This window comes from Mustela putorius, unplaced genomic scaffold, assembly GCF_011764305.1.
Source record: "Mustela putorius furo isolate JIRA1106 unplaced genomic scaffold, ASM1176430v1.1 tig00003987_pilon_pilon_pilon, whole genome shotgun sequence".
Classification (NCBI taxonomy): Eukaryota; Metazoa; Chordata; class Mammalia; order Carnivora; family Mustelidae; genus Mustela; species Mustela putorius.
The window spans coordinates 16,311,345-16,334,654 of record NW_025422126.1 but is presented as its reverse complement, the minus strand read 5'-3'; the positions used below and the strand labels follow the sequence as shown (position 1 = coordinate 16,334,654).

The following is a 23,310-nucleotide window of genomic DNA, read 5'->3' as shown; positions in this document are numbered from 1 at the left end:
TTGGCTGAAGGAAGGTACTTCATTCAAGGGTATGGCTTCTTCCCCAGGGACAGCCTGCATACAATGACTGGTTGACTCAAGTCCAAATACTCAACCCCTTTGCCTCAGTTGGGGACATCTCTAAGTGGTCATCCCAGCTTGAGAGCTCCTTACGAGATTAGCTAAGGCCAGTTTTACAACTAACTATATGTATCGCCATTTAACAATTGCCGCCATTTTCTGGTTCTGTTACTCCCTCACAGGTGTTGAGACAACTCCCCAGTAAATCTCCAAATGCAAATATCAGATGTAGTATAGGTTTCCTGAGGAACTCAACCTGCTACACGTGGAGGAAAATGGCCAAACTTCTCAGTTTTCTAATCTGCTGTACCAGTCCCACATGACCACCAAAAGCCTCTCTGGGTTTCTCTTTCTCTCAGTAGAGAGCCCCCACTCACTTCCCTGGACCAAGTCTGATTCTTAGCCCACGTCCAGAATCACTGAATGCCCCCAGTGGGGGGTGAGGGGTGGTGAAGGGGGTGGAGTTGGCCACTCACCTCAGGAGAGCTCCTCCCTCTCTGGAACTGTTCAACCTCGTTCTTGTTGCTTTTTCAGCTCTCCAACAGGTCTTCAAACATACTCCTTTACAAATTTTTTCTTATTTTTCTGGTTGTTATAGTGTAGGTGGTATAATGCTGCAAATTTCTACACCCCATCTGGAAGTGGAAGTCTCTAGGAACAGGTTTTCAAAATTCCAAATGTGTGGATATTAACTTTTTCCCCAATTTAATTGAATGATAGTCAAAGAAGTTATTAGTATTACTTAAATATTTTTAAATTTGCTGAAATTTTATGGTCAAATGTAAGTAACATGTACTTACTCCTAAAATAATACAGATTCTCACTGTCAGTTGCAATGCCCCTTGTATGTTCATAAGCTTAATTGTTTTGTTCAAATCTGTATCTTTACTGATTTTTGCCCACTTGATCTGTTTCTGCAAGATGGATAGTAAAATATCCCATCACTGTGGTAAATTTGTCGATGTTCCTTATAGTTCTCTCTGTATTTGCTTTATACATTTTGGACCAATGTTGTTTGGTGCATGAAGTTTAGAATGGTTATAACTTCCTGGTGAACTGAAACTTTAATGATTTTTATCTCTAGTAACGCCTTTGCTTCTACTTTTACTAATAATAACACATCTCTACCATCCTTTCTTCCTCCTGCAATTCATTACTTATTTAGATGGTTAGGATCCTGTACTAGGTGAATGGTGAACACTGAAATTATTTCTGCTGCAGAACTATATTCCCAGACAGTGTGAATATATGGTTAAACTAGCACTAATACAGGTCATCATTTCATCAATTCCATAATAAAACAAAGTATCAGGTACCCAAATACAAAGTTACACAGTTCAAAAAGCATATAAAATATTAGATGTCTGATCACTTCATTAGTAGAAACCCACTTCTCTTTTGATTGGGAAGACAAGGAAAAAAACATGCTTCCGAGAAAAACAGTTAATGAACAACTTCTAATAGACATGGTGAAGAATTACAAGATTTCAGAAACTTTATAAATAAGAAATGTTTGGGCTATAAAGCATCTCTGCCTTAAAAAGAATTTTTTTCTTGCTAAATAAAAGACCTATTCTATACACCCTGCCAAGACAAAGGCAACATTTTACTAGAGATATTTCATAGCCTCCTCCCACTCTCTCTTCAAACCCTCCCCCTCTAAGTTGCACCCCAAGTGTAAACATTAAAGTAACTGTAAGACATTTTTGTCTGAAACCATTACACACATGTGCTTCTGTACAATGTGTATTTTACATGAACTTTCAACCACAGATTTGTGATTTTTCAAAATGGAGGCTTTCATAACTGGCACAAAATGAGCTTCATAGAAAGACATTAAATAATCCCTTAAGTCTTGGTAAGAATCCAATAAAAATCGATTTTTGCTAAAACCTGATGTATACTGGTGTTCATGTGGGATGGTAAACATGAAGGAAAAAATAACCACATAGGCCCTACTTACAATGTTTGAAAGGACTAAAGGAATAAACCACATATGGTTTACAGTGCTGTTCATAATTACTAGCATTTTAATTATATAGAATACTAAAAATATACAAGTATTGTGCTGGATATTTTGGCACCTAAGCTCTCAATTTCTTACATTTTTTTTTTTTTTCTGACATGGGAATAGTATGAAGCCAAATATAGAGGCTGCAATTCTGTCATGCTTGTGGTTTTTTTCATGATTCCTATGGAAGCTTCATTAGACTGGTCATTCATTAAGCCTACATGTTGGCTAATATGTACGATAATTAAGTCCTCTCTCAAGTTCCATTTCCAAGGCAACAGCATAAGGGAGCCAAGTTTTATTGAATGCAACAGTTGTTTCTATGACCACTAGAGTCCTTGTAGCGCAGCCGCATTTTAGAACGGTATTTCTCCAAATACAAAAGTTGCTTGCTGTTAAAAGCTCCACGCCGCTTTTGTCTTATAAACTGTACTGCATCTTCGTTTTTCATTCCACCTTCAATTAGGGCTAGGGCAACAAGCACTGGCGTTCTCCCAAGACCCGCAACACAGTGGACAGCAATACAACAGCCAGGTTCCTCCCGAAATTTAAGGTGTACGAGACTCAGCCAGTCGTCGACAATCTGGTTAGATGGCGATGACCCGTCATCGAAAGGCCAATCCAGAACCTGGATGCCTTCTTTCTCCACGAGAGCAGTGTCGTAGGTGGCTTCACATACTCTTACTATTGTAGTAACTCCGTGTTTCTTAAGTTCTTCTATAAACTTGTTTAAGGTTGCACTGGTTGGGCTGTGTGTAATAAGGAATCTCATGTTCCTGTACGTGACTTCCACGGGCGCTGGCCGGCTCGTTGGAGCCATGTTCATTTAGCTGAAATGTTTCCAATGCTTGAAGGCAGAAGTGATGTGAAGAAGCTGAAGGATACGCCCATATACTCCACCGGAAATTCTCAACGCTTGGGAAAATGTAATGGAGAGTCACAGGAAACGCCACGAGCCCCCTCGCAAGCAGCCGTCCTTGGGGTCAGGAATACTGAGGCAGCGGAAAGGGAGCGCGCCCGGGTTTACCCCATCCAGGTCTTAATGCTTGGGAAACGCTCCGAGGATTTCAACTCTACACGTGCGCGCCCAGGATAAGCGATCGGCCGGCGGCTTCCCGGGGGTGGGGGAGCAACGCGCCTCTGCAGCTCACTGGTCCTCGCAAAGGTCGTGCTGTGCCTGGCAGTAATCTCTGGGGCCCTTCAGAAACTCCATAAAGGCGTGCCCGAGACCACCACAGACAGGAGCCTGTTTACTCATTAAAGACTGTGGCCTAATCATACAACCAGTCCCGCAGCGGCGACACAGGCGGCGGCGGAGGCCTCGGCTGCGGGGCAGGGAATGGCAGTGGCAGCCGTGGGGCAGCAGTGACCCGACACCGGGCTCTACTGTGCTCCTGCCTCGAAGGAGCCAATCCGCGAGCGGAGGCGTTCTTGCGTCACAAGCCCGCCCTTTCACAGCAGGCGTGACGTAGGCTCCTCTCCACCAATCGCGGCAGGGCGCTCCGAGTGGCTGCAAGCGTGAGACCCAGCGCTGGCCCGCCGTTGTCACTAAGGCGCGGCTGGTTGGGGAAGGAAGGCGTGGTGCACACGGAGACGCCACGATGGGAGGGAAGAGAAGGTATTGGGGGAAGAATTCCATCCATGCCCATCCATTGGCTCTGAACGATAAATCTTTTTCCAGCGGTTTCGTGTTTTGGCTGACTCGGGAACAATACGTTCCTAGACTTTTTCTTTAATCCAGTCTGACAATACTGGTCTTTTTACTGAAGACCTTCGTTAGTTTACATTATTTTACTTAATGTACATTATTTTAATGTACATTGAAATTTATTAAATTTATTTAATGTACGTTATTTTATTTAATTTTATTTATTTAATTTATTTTATTTAGTTAATTTACATTATTTTATTTAATGTTTTTAATTTAGTTAATTTACATCATTTTATTATTTTACATTATGTTAATTATTGCTATATTTGCTCTCATTTTGTACTCTTCCATATATTTATCCCTTTTTTCATCTGTTCTTGATTTCTTTTGGATTAGGGTTTTGCTCCTCTGAATCTGTATCCAAAATCCTCTGCTGTGTTGGGGATGATGTGATTGTGGTTTAAGCTTACCAACTGCTACCGATTAGATACTGTTCTAAATCTAACTGGCTTTAAAGAAATTCATTTGCTGTAACAACTGTATGAATTAGATAGCTTTATTTTATAGCTGATTTTTAAAAAAATTAAACTTAGGCACAGAAGTGTTACTTGCCCAAAGTTACACAACTAGTAAATGTCAGGGTTAAGATTTAAATCGTGAAATTCTGGCTCTGGAGTCTCCCTCTCTAACATATATATGTCCTATCATATACCTTTTTATTCTTTTACTACTGAAATAGCTTAGAAATAGTCAAACATTCTAAATACTTTCCCATGTCTTCAAGGAACTTAAAAGACTTTAAATATTAATGTTGTCAAGCATTTTTTTTAACACCACCTATTACATTGTTTATAAAAATCAGTCTTTGTTTAAATTTATCCAGTATGTGATCAGCTTCTTTGCTCACTATTCCTCCTTGCACCACCACCCTTTCTTCTAAGATTATTCTTTATTTACCCAGGAGCATCTTCTGGAGGTTCCCTTAGTTCCTGGTATATGATCAACTTTGAATAATATTTTATATAACCTTAAAAATATGCATTCTCTCACTACTGAAATTGTTGGTAGACTTGTTCCCCCCACACACACATTTTGGTTCTTTAATGAGTTTTTTTTTTTTCTGAAATTCTCTTATTTGGGTTTCATTCTTATTGTTTTGCTGGGTATATAATTTTACATTGACATTTATTTTTGTAGTCCTTTGAAGACATTCCTTGTCTTCAGGTTTCCTCTCTAATAGCTGTAGAATTTTCTAAAATATCTAGTCTTTGGGCATTACCATGATACCAAAACCAGATAGTTCAAAAAAGAAAACTATAGGCCAATATCCCTAATGAGCATAGATGTAAAGATTGTCAAAAAAAAAAATATTAGCAAACTGTCGCTCTCGGCCCGCAGGAACGACACGGAGACACGCGTGGAGGCAAACTTCTTTAATGGCTTCTTTTTATCTTCTTCCCCCTCTGGCGCAGCACAGCACGCAGCTCCCGCGGCCCCGCTCGGGCGCCGCCGCCACCTCCAGGGCCGCGCGCCGCCCCTCGGCGCCCGCCACCGCTGCCGCTGCCTAACCGGAACTGCGCCGCCGCCATGGTCCAGGCTGCGGCCCCCTCAGGCCAGCCGGCGCCGCGCAGCGTGGCGTGGCCCGGCTCCCCGCGGGCCCGCCCCTCTACAAGTCCATTCAAGCATATATACACCGGCAGCTTAGCCCGCCTAGCCAATCACCGCAGTGCTCATGCACCTCCCGCGTGAGTGGACCTAAATGAACAGCCAATCATATTCAGTCCCTTACAGCTCTTATAGTAGGCCTCCTGTACTGGCTCCCGACAGCAAACCACATTCAACAATGCATTAAAGGCTAATTTGCTATAATCAAGTAGAATTTCTTGGTTCAATACTTGCAAGACAATGAACCACATTAACAAGATAAAGGATAAAAATCATATGATCATTTCAATACATGCAGAAAAAGTGCTTGTCAAAATGTATTTGTTCATGATAAAAACTCACAACAAAGTGGATTTAGAGGGGAAATGCTCAATTAAGTCCATATAGGACAAACCCACAGTTAATATCACCCTCAATGCTAAAAAAACTGAGTACTTTTCCTTTAAGATCAGGAATAAGACAAGAATGTCTACTCTCACCACTTTTATTCAACATAGTAGTCTTAGCAACAGTAATTAGACAAGAAAAGGGGGTAAAGGGAGGGCAAATTAGTAGGGAAGAAGTTATACTATCACTTTTTGCAAATGACATAATACTATACATGGAAAACCCTAAAGACTCCACCAGAATCTGTTAGAGTAAATAAACACTATTTTATCCTAATATCTTAATGTGATAGGATATAAAATACAGAAATCTGTTGCACTTCTATATTATGTATACACACACACACACACACACACAATAGGAGAAAGAAATTAAGAAAACAATTCCATTTAAAACTGCACCAAAGAGGGGCATCTGGATGGCTCAGTGGGTTAAGCCTCTGCCTTCAGCTCAGGTCATGGTCTCAGGGTCCTAGGATCAAACCCCACATTGGGCTCTGCTCAGCAGGGAGTCTGCTTCCTCCCACCCCACCTGCTTCTCCCCCTACTTGAGATCTCTGTCTGTCAAATAAAATCTTTAAAAAAAAAAAAAAAACCTGCACCAAGTAGAATAAAATACCTGAGAATAAACTAAACCAAAGAGGTAAAAGACCTGTACTCTGAAAATCAGAAGACACTGAGGAAAGAAACTGAAGATTACAGTAACAAATGGAAAGATATTCCATGCTTGTAGATTGGAACAAATATTGTTAAAAGGTCCATACTACTCAAAGCCATCGCATTAATATGATCCATATCAAAATATCAATAGCATTTTTCACAAAGCTAGAACATATAATACTAAAACTTGTATGAAATCAATAAAGCCCCCAAATGGCCAAAACAGTCTTGAGAAAGAAAAACAAAATTAGAGGTATCAAAATACCAGATTTCAAGACATACTACAAAGCCATAATAACCCAAACTGGCACAAAAACAAACACCTAGATCAGTGGAACAGAATATAGTCCAGAAATAAGTCCATACACATATGGTCATGTAATCTATGACAAAAGAGGCAAGAACAAACAATGGGGTGAAGACAGGCTGGTCAATAAATGGTGCTGAGAAGACTGGACTGCTACATTCGGAAGAATGAAACCAGATCACTTTCTTATAGCTTAAATATTAATTCAAAATAGATTAAGTACAGAACTATGAGACCTGACACCTAAAAGTCCTAGAAGAAAACATAGGTAGTAGTCTCTGACATCAGCCTTAGCAATATTTTTCTAGATAGGTCTCCTCGAGCCAGGGAAACAAAAGCAGAGATAAACTATTGGGAGTATACCAGAATAAAAAGCTTCTGTATAATGAAGAAAACCACCAACAAAGTGAAAACACAACCTATGGGAGAAGAATTTGCAAATGATGTATCCTATAAGGAGTTAATATCCAAAATATATTAAAAACTTATACAACTCAACACCAAACAAAACAACACCCCAAAAATAACCCAATTTGAAATTGAGTAGAGGACATGAGTAGATATTTTTCCAAAGAAAACATACAGACGGCCAAAAGACAAAGGAAAACGTGCTCAAATCACTAATCATCAGGGAAATGCAAATCAAAATCGCAGTGAGATATTACCTTATACCTGTCAGAATAGCTAGTATCAAAAAGACAAAAAAAAAATAAGTTTGGCAAGGATGTGGAGAAAAAGAAACCCTCATAAATGTTGTTGGGAATGTAAACTGGTGCAGCCAATCTAGAGAACAGTATGCAAGTTTCTCAAAAAATTAAAAATAGAAATATTTTATGATCCAGTAATTCCACTTTGGGGTGTTTACCCAAAGAAAATGAAAACACTAATTCAAAAAGATATATGCTCCTGTATGCTAACTGTATTACTATTTACAATAGCCAAGATATGGAAGCAACCCAAGTGTCCATTGATAGATGAATGGATAAAGAAAAAGTGGTATAGGTATGCAATGCCATAAGATGAAGCCATTTGTGTTAACATGGATGGACCTAGAAGCTATCATGCTAAGTGACAGAAGTTAGAGAAAGATAAACATCATGTGATTTCACTAATGTGTGGAATCTAAAAAGCAAAACAAATGAACAAACAAAAAAAGACTCTTAAATACAAAGAACAAACTGGTGGTTGCCAGAGGAGATGGGTGTGGGGGAATGGGTGGAATAGATAAACTTCCAGTTATGGAATAAATAAGTCCTGGAGATGAAACGTACAGCATAGGAAATAGAGCCAATACTATTGTAACAACATTATGCAGTAACAGATGGTGACCACACTTACACTTTGAGCACTAAGTAATGTATAGAAATGTTGAATCATTATGTTGTACATCTGAAACTAATATAACAATGTATATAACAATGTATGTTAATTATATTTATTTTTTTAAGGTAGAAACAGACCCATAAATACAGAGAACAAACCAGTAGTTGCCAAAAGGGAAGGGACGGGTGGGATGGGCAAAATGGGTGAAAGAGGGGGAGAGATCTAGGCTACCACTTAATCCACTTATCAAATGAGTAAGTCACAGGGATGAATGTTTCAACATAGGGAACATAGTCAAATAGCACTGTATATGGACAGACGGTAGCTACGTTTATGGTGAGCTACGTAATATACAGAGTTGTCAAATCACTATGTTGTATACCCGAAACCAGTGTAAAACTGCATGTTAACCAAACTTCAAGAAAAATGAAATAAAATGTCTAGGCTTTGTTTCCAGTCTCTGCATGGCCTGTAACAATAAACCTCTACTACTTTCTTCTTTCCCTTTCCTTCCCTCTTCACTCTTTTCTTCTTTTTTCCTTCCTTCATTTCTTCTATAATAACTCAGTCCACTAGATGAAGTGGAGCAAGGTAGTTGTCTGTGAAGGAGGCAGGGATACTGGAATCTAGGGGTGAGTAAGAAGGGCTTTCACGCAAGGGTCAGATGGTAATAGTAGCCTGGTACAGACTATTAGTGTCCAAGCAGAGTGGAGAGAACATATAAGTAAGTGTTCCGTAAGTATTTATCTGGTAACACATTGAGGGTAATGGGAATCCGTATTTTCACTGTCAGATACAAGTTACAAACATAGAAAGGGAGAAAAGTAGAATTAACGCTAGGATTTTGGATTGGAATTGGTTGCATCTATGTAAACTCTTAATTTTCAATATAAAGAAGATAGTTATGGAAATAAAGATGTGTGTACAAGAGGACTAGAGTAGCCTGGAACATCTTGTTATGACAGAAAGTAAGGAAATGTTCAAAGAATGACAGGAATATGACAAAAGGACAGAGAACACAAACCAAGGGAGACTAAAGAGACCTGTCAACTAAATGTAATCGGGTATCCCAAATGGGAATTTTTTATACTTTTTTTATTATGTTAATCACCATACAGAACCTCAATAGTCTTTGATGTAGTGTTCCATGATTGTTTGTGTACAACACCCAGAGCTCCATAGAATACGCGCCCTCCTTAATACCTACCACTGGGTTCACTCATCCCCTCCCCTCAAAAAAACCCCTCAGTTTCATCCCTGGAGTCCACAGTCTCTCATGGTCTGTCTCCCCCTCCGATTCCCCCCTACCCCTTCATATTCCCCTTCCTTCTCCTAATGTCCAAATGGGATCTTGAAACAGAAAAAGGACATTTGGGAAAAACTAGTGCAATCTGAATAAAGTGTAAAGTTTAGTTAATGGTAAAATACCAATGTTGTTTCCTCAATTATAACAAAGGTATCATAGAAATGTAAGGTATTAGCAATCAGGAAACTAGATGAGGAGCATACAAGAAGTATCAAACCATTCTAAGATTTTTTTTAATTATTTAAAATATAACAAAAGCAGAGAAGCGAGTTTGAAGGGCCTCACTGGTCATGATTTTTATATCAACTCATTGAATAGAAATCCTTAAATCCATACCCATACAAATAAATCAATATGGAGAAGCCAACACTCTGCCTTATAGTAGAATGCCAATTAATAAATGGAACAGGAATGGCAGAATTAGTAAAATCTGTATTTAACAAGTGTCAACACAATTATTCAGCAAAGAAACATCAAAAGATGCCAAAACCAGTGGGTGAAAGTTGATGAGGAATGAGTTACTTATTAGCATTCAAAAGTATCTAACACACACACAATAATTCATTAAAGAAGATAGCGTTAAAACTTGAAGGTATCACTTAATCAAATGATCAAAATTAACATGACCAGTGATGGGACAAATTGAGTTGTGAAGCACCTGTTAGGATGATTATGACACGTCCCATCTGTGATATTCTTGAAAAAAAAAAAATCATGGCTGGAATTTTATGAGGAGGAAAAATCAGACAAATCCAAATGGAAGGATTAAAATCTTTAAAGGTGTCAGCCATGAAAGTCAAGTAGAGGCTGAAGACTTTTCCAAGTTGAAGGCGATTAAAGAGATAATGGCAATTAAATCTAACACAGATTTCGATCCTTTTGATAAAAAGGACACTATTGGGACAACTAGAAAAATCTGAATTGAGCCTTTAAATTATTTGCGGGGGGGGGGGGTATTTATTCATTTAACAGAGAGGGAGAGTACGAGCAGAGTGGGAGGGAGAAGCAAGCTCTCTGCTGAGCCAGGAGCCGGATGGGGGACTTGATCCCAGGACCCTGGGATCATGACCTGAGCCAAAGGCAGCCACTTAATGAACTGAGCCACCCAGGTGTCCCGAGTCTTTAAATTATATAATACTAATGAATCAATGTTAATTTTCTGATTTTGGTAATTATATTGTGGTTTTATGGGAGAATATCCTTATTTATAAGGTACTATATCCTGAAGTATTCAGAAGCGATAAGACCTAGGTCAGCAACTTGCTCGATCTTATTTCTGCCTGGGATTTAGGGGGATAGGAGGATATTTTTACCCTTCTTCAACCTTCTCTGTAAGTTTAAAATAATTTCAAGTAGAAATCTAACTTAAGCATTAATTTAAAAGGCCTGGGTCATAGATAATTATCTGATGCTTTCTGCTTGGATTCTCATTCTCACTTTGTGTTGGTCTCTGGAGACATTTTTAGAGCTTTACATTTTAAAAAGTTTTAAAAAATATTTTAGCTAGTATTTTTAATGGTTCCGTAGCTCCCCCCACCCCCGCCAAAATTTCAGATTATGGCAGACTGGCATTGTCCACTATGTTCCATTTTCCCCATATTTAATACTAGCATTCCCTGAGTATTTCACTAGACATTACCACCAAGCTAGAGACTTCAATTCCCAAGTTCCCTTGCAGCATGGTGTGGCCATGTGATTAAATTCTGGCCAATAGGACATAGACAGAAATAATGGTACCACTTCCGGGTTATACTCCTTTAAAAAAATGCACACTGGTTCCCCTGCCCCTTTCTCCCGAGTTGCTAATTGCGAGATGGTGAGAAATGGAGCAGTTGCCTCAACCCAGTGGTAGAAAGCACAGGAGAACCTAGTAGCCACCCTACTATCTTAGACTACTTACCTCTAGACTGTTCCTTGGGAGGAAAACACACTTCTGTCTTGTTTAAGCCACTGTTATTTGATCTCTGTTCAAGCAGTATCCTAACAAAATGTAAATAAAAGGGCTAAAGTACTACCTGATTTGGAGGAAAGGGAAAAGCGGGAAGAATAAGGACTCAAAACGACAATAATACGCTTCTGGCGCTGGCCAAGATGGAGTAAGTCCTCTATAGTATTTCTCTCCGACTGACTCAAACTGAAGAGAACACAAAAAGCAGCTACTGAGGACACAGAAAAGTACACAATAGCAGATGGATTGCATAAGTAAGTCAAAACTTGAAGAATGACTAGCATAGTGATGACTTTACTGGTAAATTTATTCCTCCTCTCGCTTTGACCTAATAGCAAAGCTTTCTAGCCAAGGAGCCAGGGAAAAGTCTCCTTGTGGGCTGAGCAGTATGAAGAGAATACCCTAGTTTCCTCTTTTGTCCCTCCCTGGCATGCCACAAGGCCAGCAACATCATGAAGCTGGACAGGGGTCACATCAGCAGCAGGAGTGGTGGAGACTTTGCAAGCACCTGGACCCAAGGGATCCTGTCTTGTCCAGAAAAACAAGGAAAGGGGACCCTTCTCTTCAGTAGGATGAGAGTGATTTGTTATTTCACTCTGTCTTGTCCTTCACTGCTTTGCCCCAAGGTCAGCCCATCATATAGAACTTTAAGAGAACAAAGGGAGTCAAAACTCTGAGAAAAAACCTTGGCTTTATAGCCAGAGGACTGGGAATAGGGGATTTGAGAATGTGGGAGAAATTCCAGTGAGCAGAGGGCTAGAGAAAGAAATCCTCTAATTCCACATGTGAGTCACTACAAGCCTCACTCAGACTTATTCCCCAGTTGCACCTGTGAAAACACAGGCTTTCAGAACTGAAATAACATCAGAACTGTTATCCACAGAAAGTGAGATAGAGGGAGGGGAGTTAAGATGGTGAAGGAGTAGGGGACCCTAAGTCTGTCTGGTCTCTGGAATTCAGCTAGATATCAAATCATTTTGAACACCTATGAAGTCAATCAGAGATCTGAGAAAAGAAATCCTGCAATTCTACAAACAGAAAAGCAACCTCTTTTTGGAAGGTAGGAGGTGAGGCGCCTTGAACTGGGGTAATATATCAGAGGATATGGCAGCAGGAGAGAACTTAAGGGGACTACTGCAAAGTACTGTAAGCAGTAGAGCGCAAAACTACAACTTTAAGAGGTCTGCTCCAGTGGGGGATGTCCCTGCACAAAAGGTGCTCAGGAGGTGAAGAGGTGGAATCCTAGGTGGGACAGTGTGGTCTCAGGATCCCCAGGGTCATAAGAATGAGGGTGCTTGTGTGCAGCAGAATTCCCAGGCACTGGAGCAGGGAAACTGGCTGCAAATAGCGAGTGTAGGCACTGGATTTTTGCTCAGTGTTGCCATAAATGAAGCAACCACTCTCTGAGCAGTGCCCAGCAAAAAGCAAGAACCCCCTCCCTCCCCTTGTGACACCCCCACCCCCTCCCCTGGGGAGGAACAGTGCCACAGTCTATAAAATTAGACGCCTTGAAACTTAGTGCAGTGCTTCAGATAAAAATTCTCAGTGGAAGGTTGGGTGAACACAGACTGCGGACAGAGACCAGGAAGACAAAAGGGACTGACTGCTTTTCTGTGACGATTCACTGAGGAGTGGAGGATGCAAACTTACAGTTCTGGTGCTGGAGAGCTGGGCACCCGGCATTTTCATCCTGTCCACCGATGCTGAAAGCCTTCAGGGAGCAAAACAGCGCCGCGTAGTGGAATCCAGAGCCCTTTATAAGGACGGCGCATTTCTACAAGTGCAAGGGCACCTGAAAATCAGTTCAACAGGCCCTCTCCCAGAAGACCAGCACAAACAGCTCACTCACACCAGGTTTGCTGATTACATAGAGAGCTGTAAATCTTCCATTCTTGGGGGAAGGAGTATATAGAATGGGGCGAGGGGGTCATTATTCTTTAGTCTTTCTGGTTTTTTCAGCTATATTCTTATTTTTTCCATTTTTAATCCTTTTTTATATGGTATATATGTATTTTTTAAGGTTTTATTTGAGAGAGAGGAAACACAAGCAGGGGGAATGGAAGAAGGAAAAGCAGCACCCCCCCACCCCAAGCAGGGAGCTTGACACAGGTCTCAATCCCAGGACCTAGGGATCATGACTGGAGCCAAAGGAAGATGCTGAATGACTGAGCCACCCAGGTTCTCCACATTTTTTGTTTCATATATATATATATATGGAAAACATATATGTTTTTCTTATTTGGGGATCTAGTCTCCTTTAACAAACAGACCAAAATACACTGAGAATCTAGCTTATTATTTATTCTGTATAAATTGTTTATAGAATAAATAATATTCTATATTGCTCATTGTTTTGTTCTGTTTTATTTCTTTTTTTTTTTTTTCTTATTGAGTTTTGTTTTTGTTTTCTTCTGGTTTATTTTGTTTGTTTTTTTCTGTTGTTACTGTTGTCTTCTTTTTCTATTCTTTTCTCAACATAATGATGAGACAGAGAAACTCACTCCAAAAGAAAGAACAGGAGGAAGTACTCACTGTCAGGGACTTAATTAATACAGATATAAGATGTCTGAACTAGAAATTAAAACAATAATTATAAAGATACTAGCTGGGCTTGTAAAAAGCATAGAAGATACTAGAGAATCCCTTACTGGAGAAAAAAAGAACTAAAATCTAACCAGTTCAAAATTTAAAATGCTATTACTGAGATGCAGTCACAAATGGAGGCTCTAACAGCAAGAATAAACAAGATAGAAGAGAGAGTTAGTGATATAGAAGACAAAATGATGGAAAATAAGGAAGCTAAGAAGGAGAGAGAAAGACAACTACTGGATCACAAAGGGAGACTTCAACAACTCAGTGATTCCATAAAGCAAAATAATGTCCAGATAATAAGGAACCCCAGAAATTAAAGAGAGAGGGGGCGCCGAAGGTTTATTTGAACAATTTATAGTTGTAAACTTCCTTAATCTGGGGATGGAAACAGGCATCCAAGACCAGGAGGCACAGAGAAGTCCCCTCAAAATCAATAAAAATAGGTCAACACCTCAACATATAATAGTGAAGCTTACAAATTTCAGAGATACAGAGAAAATCCTGAAAGTGACTTGGGATAAGATGTCTTTAACCTTAAGAGTAGAAACATAAGGCTGGCAGCAGATCTGTCCACAGACAGCTGGCAGGCCAGAAAGGACTGGCATGATATATTCAAGGTGCTAAATGGGAAAAATATGCAACCAAGGACACTCTATCCAGCAAGGCTCTTATTCAGAATAGAGAGATAAAGAGGACAAACAAAAACTGAAGGAATTTATGAACAGTAAAATAGCCCTGCAAGAAATAATAAAGGGGATCCTTTGAGCAAAGAGAGGGCCCAAAATTAACAAAGACCAGAAAGGAAAAGAAACATTCTACAGAAACAGTAATGTTGCAGGAAATACAATGGTACTAAATTCATATCTTTCAATAATTACTCTGAATGTAAATGGACTAACTGCTTCAATCAAAAGACATAGGGTATCAGAGTGGATTAAAAAAAAAAAAGACCCATCAATATGCTCTCTATAGGAGACTCATTTTAGACACAAAGACATTGAAAAGTGAGTGGGGGAGAACTATCATGCTAATGAACATTAAAAGAAAGCTAGAGTAGTAATTCTTATATCGGACAAAAATAAGAGATGAAGGACACTATATCAGTATAGTGGAAATGGAAAAACATCCCATGCTCATGGATTGGAAGAAACAATACTGTTAAAATGTCTATGCTACCCAAAGCAATCTATGCATTCAATGCAATTCCTATCAAAACACCATCAGCACTTTTCCTAGAGTTAGAACAAATAATCCTAAAATTTGTATGGAATCAGAAAAGACCCTGAATAGCCAGAAGAACGTTGAAAAAGAAAACCAAAGCTGTTGGCATCACAATTTTAGACTTTAAGCTGATTTACAAAACTGTAATCAGCAAGACAATATGGTATTGGCACAAAAACAGACACACAGATCAATAGAACAGAATAGAAAACCCAGAAATGGACCCTCAACTCTATGGTCAACTAATCTTTGACATAGCAGGAAAGAATATCCAATGAAAAAAAGTCTCTTCAATAAATGGTGCTGGGAAAACTGGACAGCCACATGTAGAAGAATTAAACTGGATTTTTTCTCTTACACCATACAAAAAAAAAAAAACAACTCAAAATGGCTTAAAGGTCTAAATGTGGGACAGAAATTCATCAAAATCCTAGAGGAGAATGCAGGCAGCAACCTCTTTGACCTCACCACAGCAACTTCTTGCTAGACACAACTCCTCTAGGGAAGGAAAAGGCAAGGGAAAGAAAAGCAAAAATGAACTATGGGACTTTATCAAGATAAAAAGCTTTTGCCCAACAGATGACACAGTTGCAAAACTAAAAGGCAACCTATGGAATGGGATATTACCTCTTTATCTGATGAGATAAAGAGGTAATATCCAAAATCTATAAAGAACTTATCAAACTCAACAACTCCTCCTCCCGAAAAACAAAACAAAACAAAACAAAATCCAGACAGGAAATGGGCAGAAGATGTGAACAGACATTTCTCCAAAGAAAACATATTAATGGCCAACAGATACGTGAAAAAATGCTGATCACTCAGCATCAGGGAAATACAAATCAAAACCACAATGAGATACCACTTTACACTGGTCAGAGTAGCTAAAATTAACAACTCAGGAAACAACAGATGTTGGTGAGAATGCAGAAAAAGGGGAACCCCCTTCAGTTGGGAATGCAAACTGGTGCGGCCACTCTGGAAAAGAGTCTGGAGGTTCCTCAAAAAGTTGAAAATAGAACTACCTTCCAAACCAGCAATTGCACTACTAGGTATTTATCCAAAGGATACAAACACAGTGAATGGAAGAATCACATGCACCCCAATGTTTATAGTAGCAATGTCCACAATAGCTGAACTATAGAAAGAGCCCAGATGACCATTGACAGAAGATGTGGTACATATAAACAATGGAATATTACTCAGCCATCAGAAAGAATGAAATCTTCTCATTTGCTATAACATGGATGGTACTGGAGGGTATTATGCTAAACGAAATAAGTCATAGAAAAACAAATACCATATGATTTCACTTATATGTAGAATTTAAGAAACAAAACAGATGAACATAGGGAAGGGAAGGAAATTATAACAAGATGAAAATTTAAAGGGAAGCAAACCATAAGAAACATTGAATTCTAGGAAACAAACAGGTTGCTGGACCAGGAGGTGGGTGGGGGGAAGTGATAATTGGGTGATGGGCATTAAAGAGGACACTTGATAATAATGAGCACCGACTATTATATGCAACTGATGAATCACTAAATTCTACCTCTGAAACTTAAAAAAAAGAAGAAGAAAAAAAGAAGGTAAGATAGAACTTGATCCTGAACTTCAAGATTTTGTTTGCTCAAAACAAAAGTAGAAAAAAAAAATCAAAATTTTCCTGAGGATTTTAAGAAGACCCAGAGTTTCACAACATAATATTCAAAATGTCCAAGATACAATGCAAAAATTATTTAACACACAAAGAACCAAGAAAACTTAACTTCTTTACAAGGAAAAAGACAACAAATGCCAACCCGAGATCACCTCAATATTGGAATTCTCAGATAAAGACCTTAAAGCAAATATTATAACCATAATCCATGAGATTAAAAACTACGAAATGAATGAAAAGATAGATGTTCTCAGAAGAGAACTAGAAACTATTTTAAAAAGGAAATTTTGGAACTGAAAAATATATAAAATTCATTGGGTTCAACAACAGAACATAGACAATGGAGGAAAGAATAGGTGAATTTGAAGATAAATTACAGAAATTATCCTCTCTGAGAAACAGAAAAAAAGTAAAAATAATAATGAATAAATCCTTTGAGACCTGTGGGACTATATCAATAGGTTTAACATGCATTTCACTGGATTTCCAAAAGGAGAAGAGAGAAGTTCAGAACAAATACGCGAATAATGGACAAATCCTTCCCATATTTGGTAAAAGGCAAAATTTTTAAATTCAAGAAATTCAGTAAACACTAAAAATAATAAACCCCACAGACCACACCAAAGATATATCATAAACTACTGACAATCAAAATAAAGAAATCTTGAAACAACCAGATAAAGACACATTACATATGGAGTAACAATGATTCAAAAGGCTGAATTTTTCATCAGAAATTATGGAACCAAAACAGTAGAATAAAGTCCATTCAAAATGCTATTTCCAGCAAAAATGCCCTTCAGGTTTAATAGCAAGATAAAGACATTGTCAGATGAATGAAGACTAAAATATACACTGTTATAGACTGAATTGTAATACCTCAAAATTTATTTATTGAAGTCCTAACATCCAGTGCTTCCAAATATGACATTTTTAAAAGATTTTATTTATTTATTTATTTGGCAGAGAGACATAGCGAGAGAGGGAACACAAGCAGGAGGAGTGGGAGAGGGAGAAGCGGGCCTCCCGCTGAGGGGCTTGATCCTAGGACCCTGGGATCATGAATGAAGTAAGCTGAAGGCAGACACTTAACGACTGAGCCACCCATGCAACCCCAGAATGTGACTATTTTAGACATAGAACCTTTAAAGAGGTTAAGTTATGGCACCTCGGTGGCTCAGTCTTTAAGCTTCTGCCTTAGACTCAGGTCATGATCCCAGGGTCCTGGGATCAAGTTCTACATTGGGCTTCCTGCTCAGCAGAGAGCCTGCTTCTCCCTCTCTCTCTGCCTCTGCCTACCTCTCCTCCTGCTTATTTTCTCTCTCTGTGTCAAATAAATAAAAATATTTTTTAAATAATAATAGAAATCAAGTTAAATTAAGTTAAAATGAGGGCAGTAGAGCAGGCCCTAACAGTAGAACTGATGTCCTCATAAGAGATGAAAATTGGGACACAGATACAAACTCAAGGCAAGCAAAAGAAAATAATAAAGAGTAGAAATTAATCACATTGAGGGCGCCTGGGTGGCTCAGTGGTTAAAAGCCTCTGTCTTCAGCTCAGGTCATGATCCCAGCGTCCTGGGATCGAGTCCCATGTCGGGCTCTCTGCACTGTAGGGAGCCTGCTTCCTCTTCTCTCTCTGCCTGCCTCTCTGCCTACTTGTGATCTCTGTCTGTCAAATAAATAAATAAAATGTTTAAAAAAAAAAAAGAAATTAATCACATTGAGAAGAAAATAATAGGGAAAAATTAATGGAACCAAAAGCTGGTTCTTTGAGGGCGCTTGGGTGGCTCAGTGGGTTAAGCTGCTGCCCTCGGCTCAGGTCATGATCTCAGGGTCCTGGGATCGAGTCCCACATCGGGCTCTCTGCTCAGTGGGGAGCCTGCTTCCCTCTCTCTCTCTCTCTGCCTGCCTCTATGCCTACTTGAGCTCTCTCTGTCAAATAAATAAAATCTTTAAAAAAAAAAAGCCGGTTCTTTGAAAGACCAATATAGTTCTTAAAACTTCTAGTTAGAATGACCAAGAAAAAAAGACAAAAATTACTTACATTGAGAACCAAAGAAGAGATTTCCCTATAGATGCCACGGACTTCAAAAGAATAAGGAATGGGTGCCTGGGTGGCTCAGTTGTCGAGGGTCTGCCTTCCCCTCAGGTCATGCTTCCAGGGTCCTGGGATCAAGCCCCATGTTGGGCTCCTGGCTTTGCCAGAAGTCTGCTTCTCCTTTTCCACTCCCCCTGCTTGTGTTCCCTCTCTGTCTCTCTCTCTCAAATAAATAAAATCTTTAAAAAATAATAATAATAAGGGAAGGGCATCTGGGTGGCTCAGTCGGTAAAGCATCTGCCTTCACCTCAGGTCATGATCTCAGGGTCCTGGGATTGAGTTCTGCATTGGGCTCCCTGTTCAGTGGGGAGTCTGATTCTCCCTCTGCCCCTCCCCCCAATTCGTGTGCGAGCTCTCTCTCTCACTTGCTCTCTGTCTGAAATAAATAAAAATCTTAATAAAAAAAAAAAAAAAAGCTTTAGGGCACCTGGGTGGCTCAGTCTGTTAAGCATCTGCCTTTGGCTCAGGTTATGATCCCAGGGTCCTGGGATGGAGTCCCGTGTTGGGCTCCCTGCTCAGTGAAGAGTCTGCTTCTGCCTTTCCCCCGGTTCATGCTCTCTATCAAATAAATGAATAGGATTTTTAAAAAAAATTTAAGGGAACACTACTAACAACCCTATGCCCTTAAATTCAGGAATAGCTGAGAGCCCTTAATGCAACCTACCAAAATTGAATTCATCACTTAAACCCTTCCAGCAAAGAAGACCAGAAGTAATTTTCATTACTCAGTTCCTTCCTGTAAGAAGGAAATAATACCAATTATATACAGTGTCTTTCAAAAGATAGAAGAAAGGGAAACATTTCTCAACTCATTTTGTGAGGTCTTACTACCCTGATATCAAAACCTCCTTAAGACTGTACAAAAACCAAAAGAACATTACAAAATATGACTAGAACATCATAAACAAACCATATCACCCTTTAACACGTGAATTGTGGAATGTCCTTCCTTCTCCCCAACATAATCCTCCGTAATCCAACCAAACCCCTAAGAAAGCCCTCAGATATAGCTATGGAGCCTAGACCCAAGGGAAAACAACAGCAGCTGCAAGTGTCTTAACACCTACCTTCTGATGCAGGGAATGATGTGTGCAGTGGAGCTGGGGCTGGATTTTAGATCCCATCCACCCTGTGGTAGGCCGAATACTGGTTCCCCTAAACACCCATATCCTGACCCCTGGAACATGTGCCTATCACCTCCTATGACAAATAGGATTTCACAAACGTGATTAAGGATCTTGAGATGGGCAAGTTATCCTGTAGAATCAGGTGAGCCCTAAAGGTAGTCAAAACTATTGCTGAGAGGCAGGCAGGCGGAGATTTGGCTGGTGGAGAAGTGAAGGCCATGTAACAACAGAAGCAGAGAGAGATTGGGAGATGCTCCACTGCTAGCTTTGTGGATGGAGGAAGAGCCAGGAGTCAAGTAGGTAAAGAAGGGCTCTAGAAGCTGGAAAAGGCAAGGAAAAGGGTTCTCATGTCCCAACCTTTAGAGGAACCCTGCCAACGCTTTGACTCTAGCCCCATGAAAGTGATTGCAGATTTCTGACCTCTACAACTGTAAGAGAATACATTTATGTTGTTTTAAGCCACTAGGTTTGTAGTAATCTGTCACAGCAACAACAGAAAACTGGGAAGTGGGCACCTTAGTAGACAGCCCAAACCACACGGCTGTTCAAGATGGCCTGTGCATAGTCCACTTCTTCCTCTTCTACCCACAGACTAGTGAATTAAGACAGAGTCTGTGACTAGTTAGCATTTCTTCTTTCTTAAATTTCTAAGACCTCCCCTAGCCTGCAATCTCGGCATTGGGATAGGTTTTGAATCATTCTATCTCTGGCTCCTTTCTCTCGGGTCCTCAAATGCACTGGAAGTTCTAGGACTAAGCTTTTTTGGGGAGGGCTGGCAAATAGTTACCTGCTTTTCTTGGGGTACCTCAGGAGGAGGTGGTCAGGTTATGCCAAGATAAGGCCCAAACATTCCTCAGTCTCCTGGCTGAATGTCTTTATAATACCATCTTAACCACTAATGAATTCCAACAACCTACACATTACTGTAAGAGCACAGGGGAAGGAAGAATTATATTAAAATTGTGTTTACTAGACTGAATGCAATCTATTTACATTAGTGGACTTTTAAATCAGTTTTGTTTGGTCTAATCAGAATTTTTAATGAAATAAAATAGAAATTATCAGAATGCATTGCAGATGGAAGGGTAAGCACAGCTCGATAAAACTTTGGTCTCAGTCATAGGTGTGAGCACAGGTTCTATGTTGCAATATGAAATATATTTCTTTTACTGAGTCTTAGAGGGTTTGAAAAATACTGGAGTATGTGTTTTCAAATGGCTGTTCCAACTCTCATCTCACTGTTCTTATGAAAAGTCAAAAAGACAAAAATGGACATAATTCTCTAAAGTTAAAAGGGCATTTTCAATAAACAAAATCTTCACTTAACTCGCTTTTAATAACTTGAGCTTGTAATGCTATTGAAGGAAAATCCAGAGCAAGAGGTCTTGTGTCCAGGTGGTCTAGGAAACCTCTGATTGCATGCAAAATGTTGTAGGTGAAAATGGACATATTTTTAGGAATGGGTCCATATTTTTCATGAGATACCCAAAAGAGTCCACAGGTTTTGGTATATTAATCTCGTCTGGCAGTGCCATAATTCTGGGAATGGCATATATTGATGATAGTAATTAAAATTGATTTAGGAAAAGACATTCTGATCGAGTCCTGCCTAATAACATGGTTGGACTAATATACAAGACTAGCAGTCAGTATCCATAAAGAAGATACCAAATTATGAAGACTTTTTCTTAAAAAAAGACCATCTTTTCTTTATTATATGAAATCACTTGTGTTAATGATGGGACATAATACAAGTTGATTCTTAAAGTGGCTGATTAAAAAAAAAAAATTGGTTTTGTAACTGAACTCATATAACTGCGTCTCCATCATAGCCTTGATAGACAGGAACACAGGGTCTTGTCATCTCTTGCCATGACCCCTTGTCGTTCCTCACCCAGCTGTATCCTATTTATCCTTACAGATTCATTTTAGGCCTCATCTCCTCCAAGAGCTTTCAGTCTCCATGCCACCGCTCAACTGACTCCAAGAGTGCCACTTGCTCTTCCATAACAACCAACTCACAGCACTCTTAGTACTTCCCTCCTTACACGTCCCGCCTCTGCATTGCACAGTCAGTGCTCTGAAGGCAGGCAGGGACGGAAGTGTCTTAGTCTCCAGGTCACCAAAAATTAGCTGGGTGCTTGGCACACACTAAGGCAGTACCCGCTACAAATTACAAGTTTAGTTCCTACAGTGTAAATTGCCTATGAGGTTAAATCTTTTCACCTAAACTTATCAGAAATTGCCTAAAGTCTTTTTTTATTTAACAAAGCAGTATGTATATTCTTAAATATCTTAATACAAATTTGTTAAATATTTGAGACCGAGTAGTCGTCCCAGGGTGTAGCAGGTAGGGACTCTAGGTGAGTCAAGCAGTACTAGGGAAAGGCTATGGTTGTAAATACTGGTTGGTGATGACTGGTCCTCCACACAGTGATCTTCTGAGAAAATGGAAGTGGCACTGTAGGAAGCTTGTGAGGAGAGTTTCCAGACAATCTCGGTCCCCACGAAGCATATTGGTTTCCATAGAAAAAGACAACATTAGGAACAAAATTTGCTTAATATCACTTTGACTAAATAACTTCCCCTTAACTATTCAGGGCTCCAAATATTCTTATTTTGTATCTGTGAGAGAAACAATGTTTTGGATGTCTCACCCACATATACTCTTCCCCATTTCCTAAGAAAGATGTGGCAGACAGAAAGCAAGTAGTCTAAGGGACCGCATTCCTAGCTTTTGTATTTCAGAAACCTAGACTTCACTCTGCCTTGTTCATTGGTTTACCCGAGGTGGAAAGACAGGGCAGGTGGAGCAAAGGAAAAGCATGAAGATAAGGGAGTGAGGTTTGGGGTTTAGAACACCCCCCTACCTTGACTGAAAATCAGTCCTTTAGCAGAAACACATTCCTTTTTCACAGCGCAAACAGTTGAAGCATGAATGCCGGTGAAGCAAGGAGAGAAGGCAGCGGCGCCTGGTGGTCCAGCCAGACTTCCCTCACAGTACACACTCAGCCCAACAGTAAACCTATACCAGAATGGTTGGCCAGAAGGGTACCAAGCTGGGGACACCTCGGGGGCTCAGTCAGTTAAGTCTGCTTTGGCTCAGGTCAGGATCCAGCCTCACGTGGTCATCAGGCTCCCTGCTCAGCGGGGAGCCTGTTTCTCCCTCTGCCCCCTAGCCTACCCCTCCTCACCCCCACTCATGCTCTCTCCCTCTCTCTCTCAAATAAATCAAATTAAATTAAATTAAAAAGGGGCACCAATGAGATTCCCCCGAGGTGCCAACAAAATCC

General features: G+C 39.8%; 1 protein-coding gene across 1 annotated transcript; it reads right to left on the bottom strand.

The window, feature by feature from the left end:
- Positions 1-2,055: 2,055 nt before the first annotated feature.
- Positions 2,056-3,447, bottom strand: LOC123389585 (protein tyrosine phosphatase type IVA 1-like). Its single transcript, XM_045071471.1, has one exon. The coding sequence runs from the start codon at positions 2,895-2,897 to the stop codon at positions 2,370-2,372; it is 528 nt and encodes a 175-aa protein (XP_044927406.1). The 5' UTR covers positions 2,898-3,447; the 3' UTR covers positions 2,056-2,369.
- Between the last annotated feature and the right edge of the window lie 19,863 nt (positions 3,448-23,310).

What these genes read in the sequence shown, in the direction of transcription:
- LOC123389585 (XM_045071471.1), bottom strand. Translation starts at nt 2,897, where the DNA reads ATGAACATGGCTCCAACGAGCCGGCCAGCGCCCGTGGAAGTCACGTAC.